This window comes from Dothidotthia symphoricarpi (genome assembly GCF_010015815.1).
Source record: "Dothidotthia symphoricarpi CBS 119687 unplaced genomic scaffold P153scaffold_31, whole genome shotgun sequence".
In the NCBI taxonomy this organism is placed as follows: domain Eukaryota; kingdom Fungi; phylum Ascomycota; class Dothideomycetes; order Pleosporales; family Dothidotthiaceae; genus Dothidotthia; species Dothidotthia symphoricarpi.
Window position 1 is genome coordinate 90,186 of NW_022985038.1, and position 22,711 is coordinate 112,896.

General features: G+C 53.9%; 9 protein-coding genes across 9 annotated transcripts; 5 read left to right on the plus strand and 4 right to left on the minus strand.

The window, feature by feature from the left end:
* Positions 1 to 180: 180 nt before the first annotated feature.
* Positions 181 to 3,290, minus strand: P153DRAFT_371649 (Metallo-hydrolase/oxidoreductase; the record flags this gene model as incomplete). Its single annotated transcript, XM_033669307.1, has 5 exons — positions 2,964 to 3,290; positions 2,815 to 2,912; positions 1,431 to 2,562; positions 672 to 1,356; positions 181 to 617 (listed from the first exon to the last, which is right to left on the minus strand). Exons 1-5 carry the CDS (start codon positions 3,111 to 3,113, stop codon positions 184 to 186), a joined length of 2,499 nt encoding a protein of 832 aa, XP_033517846.1. The 5' UTR covers positions 3,114 to 3,290.
* Positions 3,291 to 3,434: 144 nt separating this feature from the next.
* P153DRAFT_352106 (uncharacterized protein) lies at positions 3,435 to 5,765 on the plus strand. Its single transcript, XM_033666368.1, has 2 exons — positions 3,435 to 4,790; positions 4,840 to 5,765. Exons 1-2 carry the CDS (start codon positions 3,542 to 3,544, stop codon positions 5,544 to 5,546), a joined length of 1,956 nt encoding a protein of 651 aa, XP_033517847.1. The 5' UTR covers positions 3,435 to 3,541; the 3' UTR covers positions 5,547 to 5,765.
* A 510-nt stretch (positions 5,766 to 6,275) lies between these two features.
* Positions 6,276 to 9,076, plus strand: P153DRAFT_401934 (actin-like ATPase domain-containing protein). Its single transcript, XM_033671952.1, has 5 exons — positions 6,276 to 7,038; positions 7,102 to 7,206; positions 7,262 to 8,194; positions 8,245 to 8,683; positions 8,797 to 9,076. The coding sequence occupies exons 1-5, from the start codon at positions 6,502 to 6,504 to the stop codon at positions 8,994 to 8,996; spliced, it is 2,214 nt and encodes a 737-aa protein (XP_033517848.1). The 5' UTR covers positions 6,276 to 6,501; the 3' UTR covers positions 8,997 to 9,076.
* Positions 9,077 to 10,549: 1,473 nt separating this feature from the next.
* On the minus strand, positions 10,550 to 11,524 carry P153DRAFT_380084 (uncharacterized protein; the record flags this gene model as incomplete). Its single annotated transcript, XM_033669905.1, has 3 exons — positions 10,550 to 11,135; positions 11,189 to 11,353; positions 11,406 to 11,524. The coding sequence occupies 3 exons, from the start codon at positions 11,522 to 11,524 to the stop codon at positions 10,550 to 10,552; spliced, it is 870 nt and encodes a 289-aa protein (XP_033517849.1).
* A 1,815-nt stretch (positions 11,525 to 13,339) lies between these two features.
* P153DRAFT_362018 (glutathione transferase) lies at positions 13,340 to 14,307 on the plus strand (the record flags this gene model as incomplete). Its single annotated transcript, XM_033667053.1, has 4 exons — positions 13,340 to 13,380; positions 13,462 to 13,774; positions 13,834 to 13,897; positions 13,949 to 14,307. The coding sequence occupies 4 exons, from the start codon at positions 13,340 to 13,342 to the stop codon at positions 14,305 to 14,307; spliced, it is 777 nt and encodes a 258-aa protein (XP_033517850.1).
* A 523-nt stretch (positions 14,308 to 14,830) lies between these two features.
* Positions 14,831 to 17,894, plus strand: P153DRAFT_352119 (uncharacterized protein). Its single transcript, XM_033666369.1, has 3 exons — positions 14,831 to 15,989; positions 16,045 to 16,242; positions 16,292 to 17,894. The coding sequence occupies exons 1-3, from the start codon at positions 15,119 to 15,121 to the stop codon at positions 17,407 to 17,409; spliced, it is 2,187 nt and encodes a 728-aa protein (XP_033517851.1). The 5' UTR covers positions 14,831 to 15,118; the 3' UTR covers positions 17,410 to 17,894.
* On the minus strand, positions 17,515 to 18,315 carry P153DRAFT_163219 (uncharacterized protein). The gene is made up of 2 exons (XM_033662275.1): positions 18,173 to 18,315; positions 17,515 to 18,121 (listed from the first exon to the last, which is right to left on the minus strand). The coding sequence occupies exons 1-2, from the start codon at positions 18,176 to 18,178 to the stop codon at positions 17,621 to 17,623; spliced, it is 507 nt and encodes a 168-aa protein (XP_033517852.1). The 5' UTR covers positions 18,179 to 18,315; the 3' UTR covers positions 17,515 to 17,620.
* A 2,178-nt stretch (positions 18,316 to 20,493) lies between these two features.
* Positions 20,494 to 21,699, plus strand: P153DRAFT_352121 (uncharacterized protein; the record flags this gene model as incomplete). Its single annotated transcript, XM_033666370.1, has 1 exon — positions 20,494 to 21,699. One exon carries the CDS (start codon positions 20,494 to 20,496, stop codon positions 21,697 to 21,699), a length of 1,206 nt encoding a protein of 401 aa, XP_033517853.1.
* A 48-nt stretch (positions 21,700 to 21,747) lies between these two features.
* P153DRAFT_371657 (uncharacterized protein) lies at positions 21,748 to 22,557 on the minus strand. Its single transcript, XM_033669308.1, has one exon. The coding sequence runs from the start codon at positions 22,167 to 22,169 to the stop codon at positions 21,858 to 21,860; it is 312 nt and encodes a 103-aa protein (XP_033517854.1). The 5' UTR covers positions 22,170 to 22,557; the 3' UTR covers positions 21,748 to 21,857.
* Positions 22,558 to 22,711: the final 154 nt, after the last annotated feature.

Below are 22,711 nucleotides of genomic sequence, written 5' to 3' on the forward strand. Positions count from 1 at the left end.
CACTTCCACTTCCCCAGACGAGGAAAACACAAACAAAACAGCACAAGACAGCACAGCTCCGAACAAAAAACATTCATACCCAGCTATCTATCTACACACACATCTCCCTCATACATACACACCTCCCATCCCCCTTTCCCTTCCCCTACCAACCCCCTCAAACCCCCCATTAAAAAAAAAGAACTAAACCCACAGCCCACTAACCGTCTCCACCCCCCTCTCAACCACAGCCTTAACCCTCGCCCTAAGCGGTTTATTCTCACACTCGACATCCAGATCCTCAAGCCACACCCTCGCCACAAAACGATCGAATTTGATTTCAATGCCCGGGACCGGGATGCCCAATTGGTGGAGGCGGCGGAGTTCGAGTTTATCTTCGGGGGTGAGTTCGCTGTTTGTTGGGGATGGGGATTGGGATAATGAGGAGGAAGTGCGTGGAAGAGCAAGGGGCGAGACGGCGTCGGCGCCGAATTGCGCTTCGAGGAAGAGGAGGAGGCGGGCTAGGCGGGTTGCGGGGTCTGTTGCGTGGTGGGGGTGGGGGGCTTTGAAGCGGTGGGGGAGGTGTTGTTGGGGGGGTTTTTCCGGGTGGTGGTGGTGGGAGTGTTGGCGGGAGGATTCTGTGGGGGGCGTGTTAGTTAGGGTTTGGGAAGGGAAGAAGGAAGGGGACTTACGGCGCACGGCAGCGGGCGAGCTTTCGACTGTGAAGAGCACGGCCAGGACTGCGTCCGCGATCCCGTCGTTGATCACGTTGCCTTCCCATTCGACTTCTACACGGCCGCCGGGCCGGACGAGCACGTTGACACAGTCCATGACTGTGAATTTGCTGTGTGAGCGGGGGATGTCTTCATCGGCGTATTCCTTGTGAACGCCGTTCGCGTTGCCGTTTACTTCCTTGCTGTCGACCGCCTCGTCGGTCATGCTGCTCTCTTTGATGGCGCCGAATGTTCCTTCGAGCGCCCAGCGGATTAGGTCCACGCCCGCAGCCGAGAGCGTGAGATGCTGGCGACACACGATCGTCGTCGTGGTAAGACCGGCGTACTCTTTTAGCTCCTCGGGCGCCATGAGGGAGATTTTAAAGTCGTTCTGGATGAGCACACCGGAGATTAGGTCGAGCTTCTCTGCCTCGTCGTCTTCTCCGTCGGCTTCCTCGCCGTCACCTAGTGTGCGTGGTAGAGGCGGCTTGATGGAAGCGAGTTTTCCGACGACCTTTGCGATTTTGTCTTTCTTGAAGGGGATGCGGACTTCCTCGCAGTTGGCTGGTGAGTAGATTTTGGTTGGGGTGGCTTTTTGCGCGTTGAAGCCTAGCAGCTTGGATTTTAGACGTGTCATGTTACCTTTCTCGCCGTGGACCAGGATCTGTAATGATGGTGTGGTTAGTATTTACTGACGCAAGTTCGGAACCCACGATATGTGAGTAGGATGAAACTCACAACTACTGGCGCAGCAACTTCTTGTATGAACTCCATATTCTCCTTTCCGTCAACGTGGGCAGCGAAACTGTACTCCTGGACAGTGCACCGTCGCGGTATCAAGGATTGCTCGTTCTCTTTCTGACCAGGCCTGCGTGAGTTGTTTGATGATCGCGTCATGATGGCAGGAATCTGATCAGGCTCATGGACAATCTGCTTTGCCATTGTGCCTTCAACAGAGTAACCCGTGATGATGACACCGTTCCTCGAGTCTGGTGCCCATCGTTCGAGGAGCTCACGCGAAGTACCAGACTGCATCATACCAGGGGAAGCCAGCATAACACAACCACCAAGATCTTCGAAGCGCTCGAGATTCTTGAGAGATCGTACGAAGCGGAAGTCCCAGGCTCCCCGTCTGCCGGTATCGCCTTCGGCTTGAGCTTCTGCCATTCGCTCTGCAAAAAGCCGCTTGATGTTATCGTTCATGGCGCCCAGGTATGTCTGGTAGACTTGCATGCATCGACGTGCCAAGCTCGAGTTGTAGTAAATGGGTATCTTCTGGTATTGTGGATGTTTTGTCCAGTACTCGTCCAGAATAAGCAGAAGTTCCTGAGCACGACCAAGCGCGAAGACGGGGAGTAGTGCTCGGCCACCGCGATTTAGAATGTCTGTGATTGACTTCATGAGCTGTGTTTCGCGCTCCATGCGCGGTGTATGTGTCGAGATACCGAATGTGGATTCTGTGATGAGCACGTCGATCTTGACGTTGGGCGGAACAGTAGCGGACACAAGATGTCTGTCGTCTTCTCTCGAGTAGTCTCCAGTGAACAGGATCTTGAGACCGGCGATCTCGAGCAAATACATGGCTGCTCCTAGAACGTGACCAGCTGGGTACGGTGTGATTCGGATACCAGAGACGGTGTGGGTGGTATAGAAATCGATGGCCTGGATTTGCGGGAACGTGTTGAGGTGGTCTTCCTCGGTATACATTTGGATCTTGGTTTCAGACGAGCTGGACATGTTGCCGACACGGACAGAATCTTGGATGAGCCATTTGTAGATTGCTTTGGTGGGATGTGTCATGAAGACGCGGCCCTTGAAGTTTGTCTTGGCCAGAACGTAGGGCAAAGAGGCAGCGTGGTCGACGTGGAAACTAGCATGGTGTTAGCAGGGGAGTGGCAGAGGCTGGTGGTGGGAACTAGTAGGGCTCGAGAGGTGATATGTACAAGAAGAAGGGATGGCACATCATCGAAGTCGAACTGGTATGATGCAAATAATATTCCATTGTTCTGATATACATGATGCTGGGTTGCCTGTGTCCTCCACGCCAGTCCGACTGCAGTGATGCGCCAGGCCCCGTCCCTCGTGATGCTGAAGTCGGATAGCAGAGCGCGCATATACATACTGTGATATCAGGAGCACATCTACCGTGCTGAGGTCGAACTCATCGTAGAAGGGCATTGCGGACAGACCTTCGTAGGCAGGATGCATGCCCGCATCAAGCTGTCCCCGTTAGCATGGCCAGCTCTCCGGATTCGCGTCGTGTTTGCGCACCATGACCGTCTTGCCCTTGTACTGGATGATGTGACACGAGCGTCCAACCTCGTTGCCGCCGCCCAGACAGAGAAACATGAGCTCATCGGACGGGTCTATGGGCTCCTCGTCTTCGGGCGCCATGGCCGTGGCCTTTCTCTTGCTCGCCATGCTGCTGTCACACGACGCTCAGAGCTGCGAGGTTAGTCGAGTACGGTGAGCAGAAGAACGCGCCAGGTAGGCCGTGGAAGGGTCTTTTCGTTTGAAAGTATTAGTCAGACAGACCGTGTCGGGCAGCTGTACAGACACGTGCAGCTGCAACGGTCTACGGTGAATGGAGACGTTGAGTGAGAGAGTGCATGTGCTCAGTCCCGTTGCGGCTCCTTTGTTTCGCGCGCGCGCCTGCCAAGCCACGGTCTGTGCGTTGGCGTTGCTCGACGAACTTGTGCTCTCCGACTTGACATGCCCGAGAACGACGCGCCGTGCCCATCGCCCACACTCACCACGACCGCTCCAGCCCTCCGCGCCATCACCCCCGACGCGACCGTGATTGAGAGCACCCCCGCATGATACGACGCTAGGCCGGAGCGCCGCCCAAGATGGCGCACCCCCAGTACAACCACGGCCAGCAGCAACAGCAGCAGCAATATGGCCAGAACATGCAGTACCCGCCGCCGGTGCAGACCCAGAACCTGAACCAACCACAGCCCCCGCGCCCCTTCTCGCCGCACGCGTACCAGCAGCAGTCGTCGCCCGCCATGTCGCCCACCATGGGCAGCGGCATCCCGCCCGCGAAGCGACAGCGCCTCTCGCCGAACCCGCCATCGCCTGCTCCCTTCCAGTCGCCCTACGCTACTCCACAGTACCCCATGTCGCCCTACGCCACGTCGCCGCAAAACACGGGCTACCTCTCTCTCCCGCAATCGCCAGTCGCCCCGCAGCCAGCGCCCTTCCACCACCCACAGCCCTACCAGCGTCCAAACAACATGGCCCAGCCACAGCAGCCACCTCCGAGCTCTATGCCGCCGCCCAAGGTGCCATACAGCAAGGCGCAGGACGGGGAGCTGGAAAAGGCGAATGCGCGCGACTTGGACGTTAATAACATCAGCGATGTGCTCACGGGCTCTGGCATCGATCTGCGCGCCGAGGAAGATAACCTGCTGCAAAGCTATGGGACTCGCAACTACGGAGCATCGTTCAATTCACAGACTTCGACGTCCACGGCATCACCGCATGGGAGCTTCAACAACTGGAGTCAACAGTCCAACCACGGCGCTTTCCAGGGAACCGGCCCGTTGAGCCAGCCCATGGCACAGCAGCAGCACGAGGCAGAATTTCTCAGGAAGCACGAGCAGGCCGCCCGCACGCTGAACGAGTCAGCCCAGCAGACACTGACCAATCCATTCCTGCTTGCCAACGTCATCAGACAGCGGCTGGCTAGACGGGCGTACGAGCACGGCATCACAATCAACGTCGACGGACTGTTTGACAAGATACCTGAAAAGACGCCTCGAGATATCACGCGGACGACACAGGCTGCTGCCAACGGCGAGCAGATTGTAGGGCTAGAGGCCGCCAGTCTACTTAACCAGAACGCACCGTTGGTAGAAATCATTTCTCTTTTGACACTGGCTGCCGAGGACCGCATACGGGCTTTTGTGGAAGACGCGTTTGCCTTGAGCCAGGGGCGTCAGAACACATCTCACGGCATCGTCCCTCCCCAGCTGCTCGAAATTGCTGCGGTACAGAACGATGCGGCTCCCAAGATGGTTGCACCTGTCAACCTTCTGAAGACGCCATGGGAAGCGCCAGATAGCGCTGTCAGCCCCTCCACAACAGCCAACAAACGTAAGTCTACATGGCGTGCATACAGTTCAAGCGTAGCTAACATGCACAGAATTGCCAAATGCGGCGCGACTCCCCACGCCTCCGAGTGAAGCTCCCCCGACCCCTCAGCGGACATTCCAAAGCAAAAACTACGTGGCGGAAGCACTCAAGCGACGACTCGAAATAGACGAGGCGTTCGAGAAGCAGCGCATTCAGAAGCGGCAACAACGTCAGCAAGGCAGTTCGGGTATTCCTGCAGACACGCCTCAAGTGTTGCCACTTCCACCGCTGGACAAGATGACAAAGAAGGAGATTGCAGCCAGAGCCAAGGCGGGTCAAACTGATGATGTCCTCCATCGCAAAGCCAACGAGACTGCCAGCATGGCTCTGGGAAAGAAGAAGAAATATTCCTGGATGACGGGCGGTGGTGGAGGAGGCGGAGGCGGAGGGGGAGGTGGTGGTGGTGGCGGCGGTGGTGCAGGATCAGGCGCTGCCACACCGCGCCAAACTACAGCTGCAAGTGGGTCTGGTGCAGCTACGCCAGCGGCACCGACCGTTGAGCAGGGATTGCGGGCGAAGAAGAGGACGTTTGGCGATAGCATTGAGCAGACGGACATTGGCGCGAGGATCCAAGTTCGCGATCTGGTGCACGTGTTGGAGAACGACGGCAGGGAGAAGAAGACGCTCACGACGATTCTTGCCAGGCTCAAGAACACGGACCGAGACGAGAAGAGGCCCGAATACGACAGGAGGCCGCCGGGTATCGCGGGACGGTAAGGTTGCCGTTGTTTATATTCATTTGCATGGTTTTTATCACATCACATCACATCAGCGCTGGCGTTTTGGCAGAGGAGGGACTGCATCATATCCCAAGGGCTGGGGTAAACTTGGTATTGGCGGTATCTGGGGGATTGTGCGAAAAGTTCATGGTTGGGGAGCGATACTGCCTCTGCATAATACATATTTTCGTCACTTGCAAGACGCTTCGTGTGTGAGATTGTCTAAGCGGATGTGTATTGATTACCACGACAATGGCTGACAGATGTGCTCGGTTAGTCGAGATAGCAGGAGCAGCGAACTCTTGCATCAGCTCGACAGCTACATCTAAGAACAATGCAGTTCTCTTGTGCCTGTATTTCCAGCGGTATACGCCTCGCGTGCACTTTTATAAATTCAATTGGTATGGTTATGCGGATTGTAGGAGGCAGCTTACTTCTCGCTGTTCACACTTGACCAAAGGTGTCTCGCCTCGCTTGCTAGGCCTGCTTTCCCTTGCAGCCAGAACGAGGTCAGCGAGCTGAGGTTGCAGAGGGCCAATCACACCCGCGCTGACCCCATTGGCGCCGCATCTTCTGTGGGCCCGGCGCAGGAATGTGGTGTAGGGATTGGACGCGGGGCGTGGCAGGGCTGGTTCTGGCTAGATGGGTGGCTCACCGGTATGCTAGGTACAAGAGCGGACGCGCGTGGAGAGCTCGGTGAGGATAGTGCCCCTCTACCAACCCCCCCAGAGCGTGGCCACTACGCCCTGCCCAGGCACACGGACGAGGCGTTGGCGGCGATCTTGTGCAGTGCATGCACAGGCGTGAATTTCTCAGCCCGTGTGTAGTGGCAGGGGACTGCGCCTCGAGTGCTGGCTGAGGCGGTGGCTGCCCAGGTCTGCGACCGTCAGCCGCGTAGCTCCCCGATATCCTTGACACACCCCGCCTGTGTCCCCAGCCCTCTCCCTCGCTCCATGACTTCCATGAACGCGAGGTTCAAGAACCTGGTTGGTTCTTCGAAGCGCAAGAGCTCTTCGCACACGCCGACGCAGGCTTCGCAGGGCACCTCGACTCCCACGGGCTCGCAGCGCCCAACCTCGCTCTCGCCCCAGGCCTCAAACTCCAGCAACGCCTCGCTCCCCATGAATCCCAACAACCCCAATCTGGGCCGCCCGCCCTCGTACACGTACGCTCCGCCCGGCGGTCTTGCGCCGGGCCCGCCGCACCAGCAGGGCCGCCCGCAGTCGCCGCTGCCGCCCATCAACACGGGCGCGCCGGGCTATCCAAACCCCGGCGCCGCTCCCTACGGAGGAGGATACGGCGCTCCCCCGCCAGCTGGCCCGCCCGGCTACCCCCCGAACCCCGCCGCCAATCCCGCTGCTGGGGGCTATGGAGGGGGCTACGGTGCCCCGCCGCCAGGACCGCCCGCCGCATACAACAGGCCGCCCGTCATCTCAGAGGCGCCGGGCGAGGGGCGCTCCAAGGCACAGCTGATTGTGGGCATCGACTTTGTGAGTCCCGCCCTGCTCCAGCCAGCCACGCGTGTGGCGCACCAGCTGACGTGAAGTGACCAGGGCACCACCTTTTCGGGCGTCGCCTTCGCCTTTGCTACCAACACCGAGGCCAAGGAAGACATCATCACCGAATGGCCGGGCGCGGGAAACCAGACCAAGCAAAAGGTACGCAGCAGCTTCCCCGCTTCCCCACCACATCACCCACTCACGTCCGTGCCAGATCCCTACCGTGCTCTACTACGACCAGTACCAGAAGGTCGTCGGGTGGGGCCCTGACATCGCCGACGCACTGGCCCCCACGGGCTACCCCAAGCCTGGCGTGCAAAAGGTCGAGTGGTTCAAGCTGCAGCTGATGCTGTCCGGTAACACATACATCGACCCCATCAACCTGCCCCCTCTCCCACCCGGCAAGTCGGAGATCGATGTGGCCGCCGACTACCTCTTCCACCTGCGGCAGGCCATGCGCAACCAGCTGCAGAAGACGCTGGGCGAAGTCTTCAACCGCGAGGAGCGCAACATCCGCTACTACCTGACCGTGCCCGCCATCTGGAACGATGCTGGAAAGGCTGCGACACGTGCCGCCGCTATCCAGGCCGGCTTCCTTCGTGACGACAACGACAACAGACTGACGCTCATCACCGAACCCGAGGCTGCGGCCATGTTCTGCTCCAAGACGGGCCTTCTGAACCTCAAAATCCATGATGCTGTGCTTATCGTCGATTGCGGTGGTGGTACCGTTGATTTGATTGCGTACGAAGTGGAAGAGGAACAGCCATTCTCTGTTGCCGAGTGCACAGCCGGATCCGGTGACTCGTGCGGTTCGACGGCGCTCAACCGCAATTTCAGCAACATTCTGCGCGCGAAGATTAGGAAGATGAAACTCCCAGACGGCTCCAAGACGGCGGGCAAGGTCTACGCAAAGTGCATCATGGACTTTGAGAACAGGATAAAAGCAGACTTCCGCAACAACGGCCAAAAGTGGGCTGTCGATGTCGGTATCGAGGCTGAGTTCCCCGAGGCTGGTATCGAGGAGGGGTATATGACCTTTACCAACGAGGAGATTCTGCAGTGCTTCGAGCCCGTCGTGAACCGCATTCTGGAGCTGGTTAGGAACCAGATCATTGCTATTCAGGCGCAGAACAGAGCGCTGCAGGTAAGTTTATTCAGTTGTGTGTTTGACTTTATCTAACATGAAATGAACAGAACGTGCTCGTGGTCGGCGGTTTCGGCGCATCCGAATACCTCTTCCAGCAGATCAAACTCCACGTGCCCCCGCAATTCCAGTCCAAAGTCGTCCGCCCCATGGACTCAGTCGCCGCTATCGTCAAGGGCGCCGTCACAGCAGGCATCACCGAACGCATCGTCACACACCGCGTCGCGCGCCGCCACTACCTCATGGCCACGCTGCAACCCTTTAAAGAGGGCCACCACCCGGAGCAGTACCGCGTTCCTTCCCTCGACGGTAAGGATCGCTGCAAGTACACGCGCCAGATCTTTGTGCAAAAGGGCCAGCGCGTCAAGATCGGCGAGCCGGTTAAAGTGTCCTTTTTCAGACAGGTTGCGCCTGGCGCGACGCTCATGTATGAGGATATCCTGTATGTGTGTGACGATGATGTGTGTCCGGAGTATACTAAGGATCCTCGTAAGTTTTCCCCCGTCCCTTTTTATCTCATTATCACTGCTGTTTTCCATGTTGTATGCGTGCGTTTGTGTGTCTGTGTACAGCTTCGCTAATCTATTTTTGTGTGATGATAGGCATCAAGGAAGTAGTAACCCTCACCTCTGACCTCTCAAGAAAGAACCTCGAAAAGGACTTTGAGCGCATGGATACCCCCCAGGGCACGTTTTATCGCGTCTACTTTGACATTTACCTCACGCTTGATGGGTCGGAGTTTAATGCTGAGCTGGTTTGTCAGGGCGAGGTTATGGGGAGGTGTACGGCGAGGTTTAGATAGGTGGGTGGAATTGCATGGTTGATGGGAGATGTTTGATGGTTGATGTGAGACGTGATGTGAGGTTGTGAGGGGATGTGAGGGGGATTGACAGAGTGTTGCATACCCCCCATTGTGTTATACATCTATATGAGTTGATATATGGCTGTGGGAATGGGAATGGGAATGGCTAAACTTTTATTTCTAACCTTATCCTAGCATACCTTCTGAGTTTTCAACATGAGGCTGTTCATATCTCGCCTATCCATCCACCCATTCCTTTCCTCCCCACCCTCCCAATCACCCGTAAAAGCAGGAAGTAATCCGCCCTCTCTGTATCTCCCACAAGCAGCAAAAAATACGAAAAGAACAACGCCAGTAAAAATGGTAAAATATTAGAACCTGCCCACAATGCGCCCACAATTACGAACCCAGGTAACAAGATTTCCATATAATTACAGTTGTAATTTGTTGAAAGCTGTTGATTTCGATTACTCGGGAGAGTTACGCTTTCTTTCTCTTTCCGTTTCCGTTTCTCCTCATAGAGGGATAAGTCTGTCTACTAAGATCCATATACCTCCACACCATCCCTTCTTCCTTCCCTTCTTTAGCTACACTACACTACACCAAATCCCTCCCATCCCATCCCATCTCACCATACACCCCCTCCTAATTTTCCCTTCCACACAGGCAACTCACAGGTCCGGGAAATATGCGGAATGTAAGAACTATGTACTAACTAGACAAACGACTACAATGAAATGAAATGCAGTGTGGGAGTTTTGTGAGTGGATGGGTGGCGGTATGCGTCCAGCGGGCGTTTTTCGTTGTTGGGCTACTTGCTGTTTTTAGGGGTGGTTAACATAGCAGGTATGTGTGCGGAGTGAATGATCATGTATGCCTTGCTGTTTTCTCGCCTTTTCGGTCGATGTATTGCATTGCATTGCTTTACTGATAGACTTATGTGTGTGATGTAGAAGATTAATCTAGAACAGACACGCAAATCACGGCACAGGACAGGCCAAATCCAATACACTAACACAATATAATATAATACGGTACTGCGCAAAGCACTCAACAGAAAACATACGTACTTATTCCCAACACACTACACAAAGGAGCATCATGTCTCCGCACAACCAATGGTAAAACAATACAGTACTTCTAGCACTAGCCGACCTACTTCACAAGAGTACAAGACTCTACTAGAAAACAGTCTAACGAATCTGAAGCCTACAACACTCCACGTAGATATCTTTCAAAATGTCGAATGTATGTAGGTGTAGTTGTCAAGGAGCGTCTTTTATGCATGGACATGGACACGGTGTATGCGCGTACACACACACTAAAAAAAACTCTTTCGTACCGTACCACACCGAGAAGTTCGTATTTGCATTGCACCGTAGAAACCCCCCGTCCAACAAAATACATCATAGCGCCGAGATGGAAAGCCCCAACAAACACCCAACCAACCCAGCCCAGCCCAGCCAAAACTCCATCGCTGCCGAGATAGATAGATATCAATTACGCCCCAGCAAAACAGTGATATTCTGCCCACTTTTCCTCCTTCCTGTCCCTCACGCATGACCCAGCTCAATCTCCCTCCTCCTCTCCTCCCGACTCAACCCCCTCGAGTGATTGCTCGCCGCCCCTGCACTAACCGGCCGCTGCGCAGTGCGCCCGCGCTCTTGCCAGTGATCCCAAGCCTGTCTCTCGCTCAGATTCTCCGGCCTATCCCCATTCCTATCTTCGGGCATATCGATCCTGAAAGTCGAGCTATTCGCGTCAGGACTAGGCCTCGAGTCTGTCATCTGCAGGAGGGCCATTTGCTGATTGACGCGGTCGTCCTCCGTGGGGTGTTGTGGTGGGGGCGGCGGGGGTGATCGCGTATGTGTGTGGTTGGTCACGGCAGTCGGGTACATGTTCTGGACGTAGTTTGTGTAGAAGGTCTGGTCGCTCCAGAGGTTTTCGGGCGAGCGCGAGTGTGCTTTGATGTGGATGATGCGGCGGTGCTGCCAGATGAGGAGGCCGCTGTAGAGCAGGGTGGCCGTGGTGCTGACGACGACGCCCGTGATGGCGGGCATGGCCCATGTGTAGCTGCGCGAGCAGGAGAAGTTGTAGGCGATGGAGAGGAGGCCTAGGGCGGACGATGTCAGGGCGGGGCTGCGGGGTTGTTAGTGCGTGCGTGCGTGAGGGTTGGAGTGGGGGAAGCGCACAGGAAGACGCCCTCGGCTTGGAAGACTTCATTGCGACACGCGAAGCAGAGCAGCGCTGTGAAGGAGTACCCGGCTGTGAGGAGCGCGACGATAAACACGGAGAGCACTGATTCTCTGAACCGGAGCTGCGCGTCTTTTGCGTACAGGCCGGGGAGTAGAAGGTATCTGGGCGGGGGGTTAGTTTTCGTCTCAACGTTGTTCAGCTGGGTTGACGTACCCTCCCAGTATCATCCACGAGGCAGCGAGGGCCACCAGACGCCAGTACCACGGCGTGCTCGCGCGCCGCTCTGCCCGGTATTCGTCGATGTTGATGTAGTTCTGAGAGCCCGAGCGCATCGCGCCTGACGCGGCGGTGGTGGCCTAAGGTTAGCGGCTAGCTATGTCAATGTCTGAGCTCGGTGCTGAGCGCAATGACGACAACCTGTCGCAGCAATAACCATGCAGCGCGGATGAAGTTGGATCGCGGTGATTGACAGTCGAGGATTGTGTGTAGGCTTCCTCTGCCCTCCAAGTTGGCGAGTTGCGCGTTGTTGACGGTGATCAGCCTTACAACAGCGCTTCTGCGGATCGTTGCGATATGAGGACGTCGATCAGCCGCGGCAGACAGAATGAATGGATGGACGTTGACGACGACGACAACAGCAGTAGTAGCAACACTTGTAAGCGGATCTAGGCTTTCAAGTCAGAGTATTCAGAGCAGAAGAATGAAAGAGGGATGCTGTGGCTAGACAGGCAGACGCCCAGCGCCTTTCGTAGCTGAGGCGGAGGACAAGCTGCATTTGGGGCCTCAGCCACCTAAAGGCAACTGCAACCCTGGCCGGGCGCCAATTACCCACGATAGCTACTTGAACCGCCTCGAACAGGCAGTGCGAGCAACTTTCTGCTCACCGTGCCTTGTCAGCATCTGACCCACAGCATGCACGGTCTCGTTCCTGGTGGACGGGTAAGTCTGGCCAAATCTTCGAATTCTGAACACACAAAGGCCCACGTCTCGAAATGTCCCATGTCGAAATACGTCCATCTCGAGTCTTCGTACGGTGTGCCATTGAGCGTGCTGACCCCATCTCACCAATCTTACCTCTTAAGTCATTTCGCGTCACCAAATCTACATGCGCCCTTCGTTGTTGTTGTAACCCTAGCTTCCCCGGAGCTTCTTGTCAGATTGCAACGTCCCGAAGCCAGAGTTGGCGCCCAGACATAATGACGTTGTTGTCCTTCAGGCTTGTATCCTGGTCTCAAGTAACGGTTTTGAATTCAAGTCTCTTTGTTGACTGACTGACGTTAAGCAAGCATCATTTTAGCTGACGTCCTGGCCGTAAAAATGAAGCGCACATCATCCAGCAATGACCTCGTAGGAAGAGCGTAATACGGTAGCGAATGTTCGCGGGGTAATACGCTCCCTAGCTGAAGCGTGTGTTTGCTGTACCTGTTCATCGGGCTTGTCAGCACGCATGGGCTGAAGATGTTCCCGTGCACTGCCTCGCGCAGATGGGCATGGTAGCATTGCTCAGCCGCAAGTTGGAGGTTGATTGTTTGTAAGAAAAGGTCGGCATTTTTGTCCAGCTGGTTCCAACAACGTAACGTCGATTTGTCAAGAGTTTGATTCATGTCGTCGTGTGTCGTCTTGTCGTGTGTTTATAATGATGAGACCTGAGTTCGTTGCTACGTTTGTCCATCTGAGTCTCTTTAAGAAGCAGAAGAAATCACGTGCGTATCTGTATGGATCCTTCGAACATGGTCTTGAGATTTAGTAGACATATAAATATAAGACAATGCAAAGAGTCCCGCATTGCCAACTTGGTCGGTCGGTCAGCACCGAGCCCGCTCCTCGTCGACAACTTTCCAACGCCTCAGTCACTCTATCCCACCTACTCGGCCTCGCAGCACATAAACTTTATTCTTCACGACAAACAGGGATGTCACCGACACCTCCGATGGAGTGCAAGACCAACTCGCCGATTGTTTCCCAGGAGGGGTGAATGACGAAGGCCTCGGTGGGCCGATCCTGAACTATCGCCGATAGGCGAGCCGACAGAGCTTGTGACAATGCTTAAAAGACCGAGGTGTTTTCCAACTTTTATCTGAGTTTTGCTTCAGATTTCTTGATTGCCTGAGTTTTGGGAAATCGCAGTCTATTCACAGCTTATCATCATGTCGGACAATCAGCAAGGTGCAAAGATCACGGTGTACTGGTAAGTACATATACATACTCCTTCACCCAACATGCTCACGCCACAACTCTACCACTTCCTTCCATCCTCTAATATCCACAGGCTCGAGAAGTCTCGTAGCCAGCGTATCATCTGGCTGCTCGAGGAGCTGAACCTCGACTATGAGGTCAAGGTCTTCAAGCGTGACGAAAACTTCCGTGCGCAAGATGACTTGAGGCAAGTTCATCCGTTGGGACGTTCTCCTGTGATTGGCATCACGCCTGCAGACTCTGAGAAGGAGATTATCATCGCGGAGAGCGAGACGATCATCGACTATGTCTGCGAACATTTTGGCAAGCATCTCATTCCGAAGAAGTGGGCCGAGGGGAAGGAGGGTGCGGTAGGCGGAGAGACCGAGGAGTGGATGAGGTACAAGGTATGTTCTGGCTTTGTTGATGGTTGAGATTGGAAATGTTGTGGCTGACGAAATCGCAGTTTTTGATGGACTACACCGAGGGATCCTTCTTCACGCCCCTCATCGTAGCCCTCATAACTTCTCGTAAGCACTCCAATCACCAATCCACCCTCTCCAGCTACTAACCCAGCGAAGGAATCCGCACATCCCCCGTCCCCTTCTTCCTCAAGCCAATCACCGGCGGCATCGCCAGCAAAGTCGACGACTTCTTCACCAACCCCGAACTCAAATCCCACTGCGAATTCCTCGAAAACTACCTCGCTACGCCGCCCAGCAATGGCGAGTTTTTCTGCGGTGATAGTCTTACCGGCGCGGATATTATGTTGCATTTTGCGCTCGAAGGCGCGACAAAGCGTGTGCCGCTCAGTGAGACGAGTTATCCTAAGCTGTATACTTACATGAGGAAGCTGCAGCAGAGAGATGCCTACAAGCGCGCGGGAGAGAGGGTGGAGAAGGAGAGTGGAGTGCCGTATGTTCCGTATTCTGATGTTTAGTGATGAGTACGCGGTAGATATGGACAGTGTAATAAGCATGGTGTGATGTTTAGCTTGCAATATTGCGTCGGACCTTCTTTGTCTTTTAATATCAACATGATACAAATCTCACAGAAATCTTTCTTCCGATTGGATGAAATCCGTTCGGTGTTCACCATGTCTTTGAATTGATCCCTCGGTTTCTCGAGTCAGTTACAGCACATCAGCGAGCCGTTGGCAGCCTATCGGTCAATCGAAATACCAGGAATCAAGGTGCAGCAAAATCATGCAACAGCTTGACAACTACAACTGTGTTTAGTGTAAAAATCTTGCGCCAGATTTGTAACTGTATGCGCCTTACGTATACATTTTTGTATTTTACTTGTGTAGTTGTGCAGCTTATAGGAGCCACAAAGAATGCAGCTTACTTCCCGCTTTTGCAGTTGACCGAGAGGCAGCTCAATCCCTGCATAATTTTACGGGTTAGAAGCATGTCAGCATCAGCCTCACACTTGAACAGACCATACTGGCGCATGCCAATCCTTTCCAGACTGCCCAGTCAATACTGTCAATTTTTAAAGGGGAACGCTCCTGCTGAAAAATAATCGTATCTGTAACTTCAACTGCGCAGCTTTTCCTAGACACCTCCAAACTCCCTATCGTCAATCACGGCGCTATCCATATTCGGCTATCTCCCCGCAAGCTTCAACGTTACTCAGCTATCTATCAGCATCCCCAAGCTTCACATCTTTGCACTACGAAGCTTGCTTCCGCACTCGGGCATCCAGTCGCCTAAGACTATGAGCCAACCTGCGGGAAGCTAGCTTGACATATGCCTGACCATTCCGGCGCTACTTCGTCGAGAGATTTCGCAGTTCAAACAGGCGAACATGGGCAACACCCGTTCGTTCATTATGACACGCAGCGCGACCCAAACGCCGCGGGAGCACCCTTGACATCAATCCAGACATATGCGCAAGACCAGATTCGCGATTATCCCGCCTTCAACGCGCAAGATCCACGCCAAGGGCAGTTTCCTCCCTACGGCTTCAACTCGGGAGCGTGGGACTGGAACGGCTCGATTGAGTCCCCCGCCTTCGCAAACCACTACGAACCGCAGGGCGAACTTATGCAGGAGCTTCGGAGTCTGGACGTCTCTATGAACGAGCCCAACGTCGCGCATCTGAGTTCGACCGTAGAGCCAGCATATCGATTGTCGCATCAGGCTCAAGGCGCGGTTCCTGGCATACAAAACCCGCTGTCGCCACCGCCTAAACCGCTACAGCATTCTGCTGTACAAGCAGGCATGAAGAGGAAGGCCGAGTCTGAGTCCAGTTCGGCTGCGTCGCAAAGCGCCAACGTCACGGCAGAGAACCCGACAAAGCGCCCGAATCAGTCGCGTACATCGTCAGGTGCGTCGCCCGCTGTAGCTACGCCTAACGCCGCGAATACCCAAACTGCTGTCGCATCGGCGACCTCCGAACACGCGTCAAGGTCAACATCGCAGGCCAACAATGAAGGACATCGACGGCAAGAGCAGGGCAAGGGGACCGGTCCACAGGGCAAAGTCATCGACGTCTCGAAGCCAAGAAGAGTGATCGAATCGTCTGGGGGTCCTAATATGCTGCCTGCCGGGAAAGTGTTTCCTATACAGATTGGGTCGGAGCTATTCAGGCTGTCTGGCGCGTCGATATCTTCAGATGGTAAGCAATACCCCAGGTCATTCATACAGAGACTGCGAGACTGAGACTATTAGAGCACCCTCGTACTTTTCTCATTTCTTCAGCGAGCAGCTGCAAAACAACGGTGGCAGAGCTGGCGACGTGAGGACTCTCTACATCGACCGCGACCCCGACACATTTCGCGACATTGCATTGCACCTCCAGGGCTACCACATCACTCCGAGGAGTGGCGAGCATTTCGTGAAACTATTCGCAGATTCGCAGTTCTATTCACGTAAGTCTGTCAAATCGTGCTGGATATAGATTGACTCTAACCACAACAGTGCCCCGACTCACGAAACAGCTATTCAACACCGACATATTCGTCAGCATAGGCGGAACACCTTTCCAAATACCACGAGACCTCTTCTCCGCTCCAGGAAACAGCCCAAACTACTTCTCCCTGGGCTTCGCGCAATTCTTCTCCACGCCTGCAGAAGTATTCCCCGGACTGGACCGCAGCGCGCTACTTCGTCCACCATCCATCTCGCCGCCCACTGTGCCGAACAAGAGCGGCGAAACGTTCGCCGAGCTGATCAGGATGCTCCAGGGATACACCGTCGACATCAGAAACGACACGCACCGCGCCCAACTCCTACGCGATGCGCGCTATTTCCACTTCAGAGGCCTGGAACAACATCTCATACCGTGTGAGGTGTCGTACAACCTGAAGCGTCAGCAATCCGAGATTCTGCTGCGCCTAGAAGACATCCGGCAGTCGGGCGTGTCCTTTGCGCCCGACGACGACGACGCACAATCTTCACCCTCAAGTCTCGTTCCCCAGGATGGCTACGTATCCTATGCCCGTCCCTACATAGACGACCAGTCCCAGCCCTCGGCCCTCATCCTCGAGCTCTCATCCCCGGAATCAACGACGCTTTCCCTCGCCCCATCGCCAGATCACGCATCATCCCTCTCCTTCCGCGCCACCTTCCACAACAGCGCACTCGCCCGCATCACATCCCTCTTCAGCGTCATCGCAGCCAAAATGGGCCTCCCCGCTACCCAGCCCCTCGGCCTCATGTACCTGCACTCCGGCTCCGGCGTTGCCGCCCAACCCGTCAACCCCGAGAACTCGGGCGTGAGCGAACGGCGCGTGCGTGTGCGTCTCGACTCGGACTGTGTTCTGGAAGTCGATGGGCGGGCCGCGGAGGTTGCGGCTGATGAGGAGGGGCGGTTGGGGATAAGGCGCGTTGGTGGGGGTGGGTCGTGGGTTTGCGGGAATGGTGAGAGAGAAGTTGAGTGGGTGGTTCAGCGCGCGCATTGGCGGTTGAGGGTTGAGAGTGTGGCGTCTGAGGGGGAAGGGAGGAGGATGCAGGTCGTGCTTTGTGGGGTGAGGATCGAAGCGTATACTGTGGAGCGGAGTCGGAATCTCGCCCGGGGGTTTCTGGGGAGCGCATGAGTGAGTTTTGTAAGATGTTATTTTGTTTATGCGACGTGCTTTGGTCTGATAGTATGGATCAGCCAGCGACATATACAGCGGTATCTGAAACTTTCAACACGCCAGTGCCATGCACACCGCCCACCCCAAACCCAGTAAAGAAACAGTACGCAACCATTCATAACGCTAAAGCAATTCCATGGTATTCAAGAAAGAAAGAACCACCCCACCCTCAAATCACACCACTCCCCACCGCGAGCCACACCAACACACCCCCAACAACCAGCAGCAGCACCACAACGATGAACATGGCAAACACGCGCTCCACGTACCGCACGTCGTCGGGTTCCCCTGCCTCTTCCTCATCCGCGTCCACGCGCCGACTGGGTATGTACTGGATTAACGTGTCACGGTAGCAGGGTGTGCGTACGGCGACGGCGTAGGAGGGTGGTGCTTCGTAGGGATAGAAGAGTAGGGCTAGCGGGACGTCGTCGTCTGTGTAGTGCGGTGGGGGGTCGTGGTGGGTGTTGGCGTGTGGTGTTGTGGGGGTGGATGGTTGTGGCGGGCTGTCGTAGTAGGGTGGTGTTGGTGGGTGTTGGGAGGGTAGATGTGAGTATGATGCTGTTGGGTGGTCGCGATATGATTCTTGTTGTGGTTGTTGTAAGAGAGGCTTGGTGGTGGATGGGTTAGGCGAGGATGGCGGCGAGTCGCGATATGGGTGTTGTGTTGTGTTCTGAGGGGGTCAGCTTTCGCTGTTGGGAGTATATGTGAGCTGTGTATGTACCTCCATATTGGTCTGAGTCAATGCCTCCAAGGATTTAATCGCCTCGATTGCCGCACGATAACACCAAGTAGTTCTTCCAAGAAACTGTGATATTGCTGCTAGAAGCTAAAACTCTACCAAACGTTTTCGAAGAGCTGACTAGAAAGCTGTTGCAAAATGCTCCGATGGTATGAACGCAATTAGTGAGTGACGAAGGTTAGTGAGTGCAGCTTCAACGCAGATCAAGGGACATGGATAGATATTCAGGCGGCCGCGGGGCAGCACGATCCATGGGTGCTACTTTAGTTCGTAGTTCGTACATGCACGTATGTGTTGTGGTGGAAGGTGAAGTGGAGGCACAGCAATGGCGTTCGGTAGCAGCCTCTCTTAGCGCGGAAGCGACCATGCGCAAGGCGGATTGGTGACGTGGAGACGATTGATGGAGCGCGAAAGATTTGTGCCTTGCGAGTTGCAGTGCAACTCCACGCTGAGTTCTTCCTGGGCTTTCTATTGGTGCGCGGATCGAGCAAATGGCCCCCAAATGTTGCTTGCACAGCCGACCGACTGACGTTTTGAAACTTAGAGCCGCGCGCCTGATTTCGTGGTCGGAGAAAAAAGGAGGGAGGCCTGACACCAAAAACCTGGGCGGTTCTCTGGGTCGAGTTAGGGCGTTGCAAGCGCTGTTAAGAAGACCACGCCGCAGCCACGAGTATGGGCTGTACAGAGGGAAATTTGGTGTTTCACTTCTTCCATGTAGGTACCACGTCCTTGCACTGAGGTACCGCGGCGTGGTAATTTACACCGGCATTAGGTAATATACACCGCAGAATTAGGTAAATTTACACTTTACACCGCGTGTAAGTAAATTTACACTGCGTATATATGTACTTAGTAATTTTCTTAGATTTTCTTATTACCAGCACTACTATTAATCGCAACAACGTTGCTCCGGCCTACCCCACATAAGCTGAAAACTCAACTATTAACACTATCTCATCTACACGCTTACAATAGAGCCCACCTACGAGCCCACCCACGAGCCTACCTACGAGCCTACCCACGATTGAGCCCACCTACGAGCCCACCCACAAGCCCACCCACGAGCCCACCCACGAGCCCACTTATAATTGAGCTTGGATTTGAGCTCACAATTAAGCTGGATTTCAACTCACAATCGAGCTTGGATTTGAGCTCACAATTAAGCTGGATTTTAACTTACAATTAAGCTTAGATTTAAGCTTACAATTAAGCTGGATTTTAACTTATAATTAAGCTGAATTTTAACTTACAATTAAGCTAGATTTTAACTTACAATTAAGCTAGATTTCAACTTACAATTAAGCTCGTAGGTAGGTTATATAGAAATAGATAGAATAAATAAATAATACATATTAACTGTCTATAAATGTGTAAAAAAGTATATAATATATATACTATTAAGTGTAAATTTACCTTACGTTTTACACTGCATTGCGGTGTAAAACGCAGTCTTTCTTCTGTGTTTTTTACACCCCAAAGCTGCGGGGTAAAATACCCGATTTTGTACCTCAGTGTTGTCTATCTGTCGTTCTCTTTTCGACGCCTCAGAAAAATTATACTTTTCAAAAGTCTCTCATGTCTTTCCTCTCCATGCTCCGATTTCTTGTCTGCTTCCGTCCAAGAAAACTCGACCGTAAGAGACGGGACGGACTTAGGTTCCAAAGAACCATGCCGAGCGTGACGTGGATGATATTTTGTTATCATTAAGAGATGGCCCGGTATCTAGTAGTCACACGGGTGTCGCTTCGCCAACCGTTGGCTGCATACATCTTGCTATTGAGTCCCGTTCACCGTGTCACCCACTCAATCAACTCGAGACCACTCACACTCTTGGCTTTCAATCGATTGTGAATGCTAGAAAGAGCAAGCAATGTAGATCCGGGAGCATCTATCCGGACCAGTGAAACTAAGGACATGTTTTACTCGTTACCAGTATGGTGGTATCCGATTGGAAGAATTAGTCGTAAACTATTCTTATTAGGAATTGTCTTATTTCTCTGTATGAACATGGGTTGTATCTCCCTTCCAAAATCTGACAGAGGCCTATACCGGCGCGATGAAAGTGAGTGGGCAGAGGTGTCGTGGCGTAGGGAATCAACAGCTTCGCAACATCTTTCACTCTGGATTTCTAGCGCACTATTCCTTTGCGAGACTATGGCAGGGCCGAGCGTTTCTATCAAAGTCTTTACCTCGTCGGACTGAATAAAAATTGTTTCCTCGTCTTATCCCCACACTAAAAAGTCAACCCAGCCTCTTGCAAACAGATGCCCCAACACCCACGCTGGATTTTCATTACAGTCATCATGGGTTTCTCAGCTGTCATTCTCGCCGTTGGCCTTCTAGTGGGGTTGCTTCTTCCTGGAAGCTCCAGCGCCAGCGTCATCATTTCAGCGCCGAATCCTTCAACTCACGACTATAAGGTGGCGGTTGCTCACTTCCCTCTCGTTGACATTACGCGCAAAGATGTCTACGCTGCGACTGAGGACAGAAAGCTCATGGTCAGCTTGTTCATGCCGGTACACAAGAGTGTCTGCATGACTGAGTGCGAGAAGGCATATATGCCACCTGACACTGCGCGCGTCTCAAACGCACAGTTCTTCGAGCACAGTGACGCTGGTGTCTTCGAGCAGATGGCATATATGGCATGCTGTGGAGGAAATACAGAGAGTATCAACGCCTCCAAGTACCCAGTCGTCATTCTCGAGCCTCAGGTTGGGACTAGTAGGTTGCTATATACTACTCTCGCGCGGTTCATGAGCGCAAATGGAGTAGCCGTCGTCCTCGTCGACCACCCTCACGACTCCTCCATCGTCGAGTTCATGAAAGCACGCGACAAGCCAACGATCTACAACAACGGCACCATCCCACTCAGTCCCTTCGAGGCGATGAAATCTTGGAACGCTACCATAACGCAGGCAATGGAAACAAGAACTCAAGACATAAACTTCGTCCTCCAACAACTCACCACTCTCGCTCTGCCAGACCGATTCCCAGGCCTAAACTTCACCTCCGCACTCAACACACAGTCTTATGCCATCGTCGGCCACGGCCTAGGCGGCACCGTAGCAACAACTCTTAACGTCCTCGACCCGCGCGTTCGCTTGTCAATCAACCTCTCCGGCACAGCGCCACTGCTTCAGCACCCCAGCGCCGCACAAATCTACTTCTTCGGCCGTGCCGCCTTCACACGCGACGACGACATCCACTGGCCCACCACATGGCCGTATCTCACCGGCCGAGCCACAGAATTCGACCTCAAAGACGCTGGCATTTTCGACTACTCCGACTTGCCGTGGCTGGTGGATTTCGCACGCAAGGAGGGCGGCATGCCGGATCTGGTGAATGCACGGGGGTTGGGCAGCCTCGGGCCGTGGGGGTTCCATGCTATGGCGTGCTTTGTGGAGGGTGTGCTGAGAGTGGAGTTTCTGGCGGATTGGACGGCGGTGAGTAGGTGTTTTGGGTTCTTTCAGCAGATGGTGCCGTATGCGCTGCAGAGGGGTGGTGCGTGATGAGAGAGAAGAAGGGCGAGGGATATAACATTGCTTTCGAATATCTGGTTGCGCTTTGTCTGGAAAGGATACAAACATAACGATTTTGTTCGTGCAGGCATTCAAATACCTTGGAAAAGAGGCATACAATAAAGCGTATAATGCATGATTTACTCCATTCAAACAATAAGCCAGACGCTCTCCCAGATCCTGCCTAAATACCACCATACGAACGCGTGTAAAGATTCGCAAGACAGAGACATGTCTTCCGGATCACTCTCTGGTACCATAGTTGATGTGTCAACAACATGGCCCTGACCAGTGATCATCGCAGTCTCGTGTGATTGTAGATACAGAGTCTTGCTCCCCAAGTCTGGTGTCGAGGCCGGATGGTTGGGAAGACGCTCGGTGTTCGTATGGTGAAGGGGGATGGGGGCCGCAATGACTATGGTCACCATAGCAACTGCAATAGTGAGTGTCTTGATGTGCATTGTAGAGTCGGGAAGTCGAGATAGGTGACGTTTGGTTACAAGAGTGTGTTACAACACTGAGAGAATGGAGTATATGGATCGATACAAAAGCGACTAGTTGCGTAATGGGATTGGTGTTCAGACGCCATAGTCGAGTTGCAAGTGCTCCAGTATATATCAGCGGTCCTATCTGGCCATCTGTAGTGGTATGGAGAAGTTGAACGATTGCCTGGTACAGGTTTCGGACGGGAGCGGCTCGGTTGAGGTTGACAGTTACCCGATGCCGGCAAGACTGACATGTAATGCTCTCGGCCACTTTGCTTGAAGGAACCTGACAGCTTGACACGACATTAGTCTGGTGGCAGACGGAAAGATGGTGATTGGACGCGTAGGCGAATTGTACGTTCAAGTCAGCCCTGGATAAGTTAAAATAAGTGACAATCGCAAACGCCATCCGATCAAATTTGGAAACAAGATCTTGAAACCCTGGTGGAATTAAGCAATTCGCCTCATACGTACGATCTGGTGATGGCCCAGGGTCACGGGAGCGCCTTTCCCGACCC